Source organism: Condylura cristata, unplaced genomic scaffold (genome assembly GCF_000260355.1).
Source record: "Condylura cristata isolate star-nosed mole 26May11 unplaced genomic scaffold, ConCri1.0 scaffold00057, whole genome shotgun sequence".
NCBI lineage: Eukaryota > Metazoa > Chordata > Mammalia > Eulipotyphla > Talpidae > Condylura > Condylura cristata.
The window spans coordinates 629,117-635,535 of NW_004567158.1; the positions used below are offsets into that span (position 1 = coordinate 629,117).

At 61.4% G+C, this 6,419-nt stretch overlaps 1 protein-coding gene across 1 annotated transcript; it reads left to right on the top strand.

The window, feature by feature from the left end:
* Nucleotides 1–34: 34 nt before the first annotated feature.
* On the top strand, nucleotides 35–5,559 carry GDI1 (GDP dissociation inhibitor 1). The gene is made up of 11 exons (XM_012734498.1): nucleotides 35–163; nucleotides 1,285–1,392; nucleotides 1,514–1,613; nucleotides 1,754–1,888; nucleotides 2,296–2,494; nucleotides 2,726–2,857; nucleotides 3,278–3,377; nucleotides 3,785–3,956; nucleotides 4,187–4,331; nucleotides 4,440–4,494; nucleotides 4,591–5,559. The coding sequence occupies exons 1-11, from the start codon at nucleotides 119–121 to the stop codon at nucleotides 4,741–4,743; spliced, it is 1,344 nt and encodes a 447-aa protein (XP_012589952.1). The 5' UTR covers nucleotides 35–118; the 3' UTR covers nucleotides 4,744–5,559.
* Nucleotides 5,560–6,419: the final 860 nt, after the last annotated feature.

Below are 6,419 nucleotides of genomic sequence, written 5' to 3' on the forward strand. Positions count from 1 at the left end.
GACTCTTTGACGCGGCGGAGGGGTCGGGCGCGGCGCCGCCATCTTTGGCCAGTGCGGCGGCGGCGGCTGAGGTGAAGGAGGAGGAGGAGCCGCGCGGCCGCTGCCACTGATCCCGACCATGGACGAGGAGTACGACGTGATCGTGCTGGGCACTGGCCTCACCGTAAGTGCGGCTTCGGCCCCGAGGCGCCGCTGCGAGGCCCGCCCCGGCCTCTTGTCACTGCCGTCTGCGGGGGCGCCCCGGCGCCCGCCTCCCCCAAAGAGAGTCCGAGCCCCCCGCCTCCGCGCGACGGCTCAGCCTCTGCGCACCGCCGGGGCCCCATCTCTTACAAGCTGTCCTTTTCCTGACGCGCCCTCAATTCCCGGGCCCCCGGCCCCTCCCGTCACCCCTGCCTCGAGCGGCTGGGCCGGGAAACGCACCCCCAGTCGGTCCGATGCCCCCCGGGGTCCTCCGACGCCGCCCTCTGGCCCGCCCGCCAGCTTGCCCTCCCATCTTGCGCTAAGCCTAGTGGGGTGGGGCCCAAGGACCTCAGATGGCGGGGGCGGGGGGGGTCCTTGCCAGGGTGGGCCCTCAGCCTGCTGCTGCTGCTGGGGTCCTGGGAACCCAGAGAATGTTCCAGAAGGAGCAGCGGCAGGTGTAGTGACCACGGTGCGCTACCCCACCCAGGTTTCCCATGGAGACCTCAGGCCGAGCACTGTCTGCAGCCTTTGTCCTTGGGCTGGTGACAGTCATCGTGAGGGCGTTTGTCTTCTGCCTGCCCCCCAACCCCTTTGCACTGCTTCTCGGGAGACTGTTCCCCTGGGAGGTGGAGGGCACAGAAGCCCCTCCCGTGCAGGTGGAGACAGGGTCGGGTGCTCCTGCCCACTAGCGGGAGCACCCAGGGGGGCCGCCTGTGGACTCATTGTCATCTCCCCGTCGGCTGCCCCGCCCTCTGCAGTGGCCCCTCGGCAGCTTGGCTCATTGTGTCCTCTCCGCTGCCTTTTCTCCCACTCAACGCAGGTGGTTTTCCTGGCACTTAGGCGGCCAGAGCCCCTCTGTGTGTGCTGCCCATTCTGCTTGTCCCCCTACACCCCGTTCCTCCGCAGCAGGTCTGCCTGTGTGTCCACTGGGTGACTGTCACTGGCCCATTGAAGTGCTCGCCCTGGGCTAGGGGAGGGATGGCTGGGTGGAAGGAGCTGTCCACGGAGTGGAGTCCTGATTCTGTGCTCGCTCCTGTTTGGGGCGGGAGCAAACCCGCTGGTGACAGCTGGGAGTGCCATGCCCGAGCGTCGCCCCTTTCGCAGGAATGCATCCTATCGGGCATCATGTCAGTGAATGGGAAGAAGGTGCTGCACATGGACCGGAACCCGTACTATGGGGGCGAGAGCTCCTCCATCACACCCCTGGAGGAGGTGAGGGCACCCCGATCCTGCTCATCCCTGGCAGATCTGAAGCCCTGCTCCCCAGGGCTTCTAGTGGGGGCAGGGTGGGAAGAGGCGGTCCTTGAGGTGCCTCTCTCCTTCCTGCTTGCAGCTGTATAAGCGTTTTCAGTTACTGGAGGGCCCCCCAGAGGCGATGGGCCGGGGCCGAGATTGGAATGTTGACCTGATCCCCAAGTTCCTTATGGCCAACGGTGAGGAAGATGAAGGAGGTGGGGGTGGTGAGTGGGACAACCGGAGGGGGTTTGGCTCCAGAGCAGAGACAGCCAGACTAGCTGGAGCTTCTGGAGGGAGCCCTGCTGACGGTGCTGTCTTCCCCCGCCACCCCCAACAGGGCAGCTGGTAAAGATGCTACTGTACACAGAGGTGACTCGCTACCTAGATTTCAAGGTGGTGGAGGGCAGCTTCGTTTACAAAGGTGGCAAGATTTATAAAGTGCCATCCACTGAGACGGAAGCCTTGGCATCCAGTGAGTGCGGGTCTCCAGAGCCAGAGAATCATGGGGGCCAGTGGTCCAGAACAGGGTGTCCATTCCTCATGCAGTTCCTGAAGCCCTTTGCCCTGTCTTCCCTCTTCTGCTCCACCTATAGTTAATGCTGTGGCCAGGAGGTATGTCCACATCAGGGGGAGGCTCTTTGATTTGGGCCCAACCTGGCCTATGAACACCCCCAAGTGTCAGAGCTTGGAAGGCCCTCAGAACCTGTCCAGGCCAGCCCCTGTTGGAAAGAAAGGGAAACTGAGGCCAAAAGGGACAGACATGCTAACCTAAGTGCACACAGCAGTCAGTGCAGAATTGAGCTGGGGCCAGGCGCCTGGTGGGGGGGGAGGGGAGGTTCCCAGCTCGCGGTGGGAGGTTTGTTCTCGCCCTCTCCACAGATCTGATGGGCATGTTTGAGAAAAGACGCTTCCGCAAGTTCCTGGTGTTTGTGGCCAACTTTGATGAGAACGACCCCAAGACCTTTGAGGGTGTTGACCCCCAGAACACCAGCATGCGTGATGTTTACCGAAAGTTCGATCTGGGTCAAGATGTCATCGACTTCACTGGCCACGCCCTGGCGCTCTACCGAACTGATGAGTTAGGGGAAGCTGGCATGATGGATGGCCCCTGGCTCTCCCTCACGCTGCCCACTCCACTCCTGCCGGCTGCTCCCTGCCCCCACGCTACCTGTCCACTCCTTCCCTCCATTTGACCCATGGTCTTCCCCAGGCCATGGAGGGTGGGGGGGAAGGCTGGCTCAATGCTTGGGTGGGGGTGAAGTGGGGGGTGCTGCTGGAGGAGCCTCTTCACCCAACCCTGTCCCCCCAGCTACCTGGATCAGCCCTGTCTTGAGACCATCAATCGCATCAAGCTGTACAGCGAGTCCCTGGCCCGGTATGGCAAGAGCCCATATTTATACCCGCTCTACGGCCTTGGGGAGCTGCCCCAGGGCTTTGCAAGGTGAGCGCCTGGCATGTTTCAGTTGGCAGCATCTAGCAGGACTCAGGTTTAGAATGGAGACTGCCCCCTGAGCACTTCATAGCATTTCATCCTTCCCACTGTGACTTGAATGCACTTTGCACCACCCAGGGGCAGTCCAGCCAGGCCCCCAAAAAAGGTCTGCTCAGCTCCTGTCTGAGTCAGGCAGTGCCAGGCCTGAGCCTAGGGCTCTGGAACCGGCAGTCAGTCTTTTCGGAGCCTGTTCCCCCAGCTCATGCTTGGCAGATATTCTGCGTAGAAGCTCCAGTGAGGAAGGAGCGCTCTGAATTTAGTGCTGAACTCTGAGGCAGCTTTCTCTGCCCCAGTAGGGGGTGGGGGCTGCAAGGGCAACGGTTCCCACTGTCCTGGGAGGGAGACTCCTGGCACTCTTCCCCACCACAGGTTGAGTGCCATCTATGGGGGGACGTACATGCTGAATAAGCCCGTGGATGACATCATCATGGAGAATGGCAAGGTGGTGGGTGTCAAGTCCGAGGGAGAGGTGAGCCTATGAGTACACCGTGATGTTGTGGGGGTAGGGGGAAGCCCAGTCCTCTCCTTGGGGGTTCTTGGCCCAGTGACCATGACTCAGGAGGCCTTGGCTTGGGGGGTGGGGCTCCAGAAGTCCCCTCAGTCGTTCCTGTTGTTGAGAAATGTTTCAGTGCCCACGGGCAGTGTTGGGTCCAGATATTGTTCTGATCGCCATGTCTCAGCAGAGTGGCCTTGCCTAGCCTCTGCGTACTGGGGCCCACCTCCCTGAGGCTAGGGCAAAACTGTGCTAGGGCGGACCAGTGGTGATGGCGCAGAGTGGGCCCTGAAGCCAGCCAGGGCTGCGAGCCTTCACGGGTCCAGCTCCATGTCTGCCCAGGGAGTGACTGAACAGGGACAAGCCCTTTGGTGCACTCCCAGGTGGCCCGCTGCAAGCAGCTGATCTGCGATCCCAGCTACATCCCCGACCGAGTGCGGAAGGCTGGCCAGGTCATCCGCATCATCTGTATCCTCAGCCACCCCATTAAGAACACCAACGACGCCAACTCCTGCCAGATCATCATCCCCCAGAATCAGGTCAACAGGAAGTCAGGTGGGCTTTCTTCCAGGGCACGCTCTCTGGGGTGGTTCTGCTTCTCCCCCTCAGCCGTGGAGCGCTCGGCCTCCATGGAAGGAAGGGGACCCATGTCACAGTCCCCATGACATGGGGCCCTCGGGTTGGGTGGCTTGGGCTCCTGCCTCGGTGAGAGTGGTGCTGTGGTGCTGCCTGCTGCGCCGCGGGGCTTCTCCGTGCCAGTGTTAACGAGCCCTTCTGGCGGCCAGACATCTACGTGTGCATGATCTCCTACGCGCACAACGTGGCTGCACAGGGCAAGTACATCGCCATCGCCAGCACCACAGTGGAGACCGCAGAGCCCGAAAAAGAGGTGGAGCCTGCCTTGGAGCTGCTGGAGCCCATTGACCAGAAGTGAGGGGCCAGGGGGCCGGGGCCCTGGGGCTCAGGCTGGCGGTGGGAGGAGCCTGGGGAGGCCAGCCTGGCTGTGGTGCCCATCCCCACTCCTCCGCCTGCCCTCAGGTTCGTGGCTATCAGTGATTTGTATGAGCCTGTCGACGACGGTGCCGAGAGCCAGGTAAGCAGCCTGTCCCAGCCCTGGCTCCTGGCTGTGTGCCCAGGGCCCTGCCCCACTTACCCTGGGCCCCGGGCCCCGGGCCCCGGCTGTTTCCAGGTGTTCTGTTCCTGCTCCTATGACGCCACCACACACTTCGAGACAACCTGTAATGACATCAAAGACATCTACAAGCGCATGGCAGGCTCCGCCTTTGACTTTGAGAACATGAAGCGCAAACAGAACGATGTCTTTGGAGAAGCTGATCAGTGATTGCTGACCCCTGGCCCCAGGCCCTCTCCCCCTACCGGAGTCTGTCCTGTAGGGCTGGGGAGATGGGTGTGGCTGGGCACCCCGTCTCCAGCACCCTCTGCTCCCCCCCCCCCCCGCCACATTCCTGTCACCCACCTCATTGATTCACTGACCAAATCCTTAATCTTAGTGATGGTTTGGGAGATGGGGGGGCTGGATAGTGTCCTCTTTCTTGACCCTTCCTTATCCTGGAAAAGAGGGTTCTGCTCCTTGTGTTTGTCTCTCCCCCGACCCCTAATTCTGCTCTGTTTGGGAAGAAAGTGGAGAAAAAAGCCAACTTCTGTCCCCACCGCTCTTACCCCACTGTAGTGGCCTTTGGAGATGCCCCGCCTCGCCCCACCAACTCTTGCTTGTTGGAGAGAAGGGGCCCTCCCAGCACAAAGTTGTGTCCCACCCTACCCCACCCCATAAGTTATTCTAATTTATTAACCTGGGCCCACTCTGAGAAGGGAGCAGTGGCCCTCCCCCAAAGCCAGGCCTTGGGGCTGGGGCACCGCAGCCAGCCACAGCCTGAGGGGGAGGGCAGGCCCCCGTGGAGGTTGATCTTGCCGTGTTTATTGTCTTGTGTCTGTGTCTGGTGCTTTCTGAGAAATGGAAAGTGAGCAAAGCAGGAGGCGGTGGGAGAAGCACCCACACCCCAACGCTAGCCCTGTCCGCATCTTCCTTTCCTGGTGGGAAACCCTTATCTTGCAAAGTGGATGTGACCCCCCCCTTCCCCCGACTCTAGTGTATTTCACAGAAAACAAAACCTCCCAATAAAACTGTGTTGAAACCTGAGCCCAGCTCTTTGTTGGGGTTATTTCCCAACAGCTGGGTGCTGCTGGGAGGCCCAGGCTGTCCGGTGGAGCCCCAGCCTCAGTGCTGCCCAAGTGAAAGGGCCCGGCTGAGTGCTGGGGGTGGCGATCCCAGAGCTGAGTGCGGGGAGTAGGAGAGGGTTCAGGCTTGGGGGGGGGCTGCAGTGGAGGCGGCACAGGAGGGCCGAGCACGGCCTCAAGATCTGGGAAAAGGGAACGGCCCAGTCTGGAGTGGTGGTCAGATACCGGTGGGCGGGGGACTCAGGACGGAAACGGCGGCGGTATGAGGGGTCTGGCCACGGGCTGGGTTCCACAAGGTGGAAGTGAGGGGCCGGGGTCGAGGCGAGAGGCAGCCTGGCTGGAGAGCCGGTCGCACTGCTACAGGGCACCCAGAGTGGACCGGCGCCTGTGTGGGGCACCCGCGCTCAATTCTCGGTTGTACTGCAGGGACACACAAAAGGGTCAATACCGGGATTATTTACAAAAGGGGAAAGGAAGAGGAAGCAGCCCAGGGGAAGAAAGCGGGATGCAAAGTAAGTGGAATACCTTACGCTTGGCTGACTGAATGCACCAAGCCACAAGGTCGGGAGAGCTGCTTCCGGAGCGAGAGAGCGAGCGCGCCACGCAATCCGCCCTATTTATCCCCCAATGTCCCAGAATTCCTGCTAGCTCCGCCCCTGGGGCCTCCGTTCTCTCCCGGGTGCTGCTGGGAGTTGTAGTTTCCAGTCACTGGAGTAGGGGGTGGGGTCCAGAAAGCTGGAGTAGGGGTGGGGTCCCTAAGGCTCTGCAGAGTTCCTTTAGGGCAGCCCTCCCCTTAACAGCACGACGAGCACCCGGGAGGGA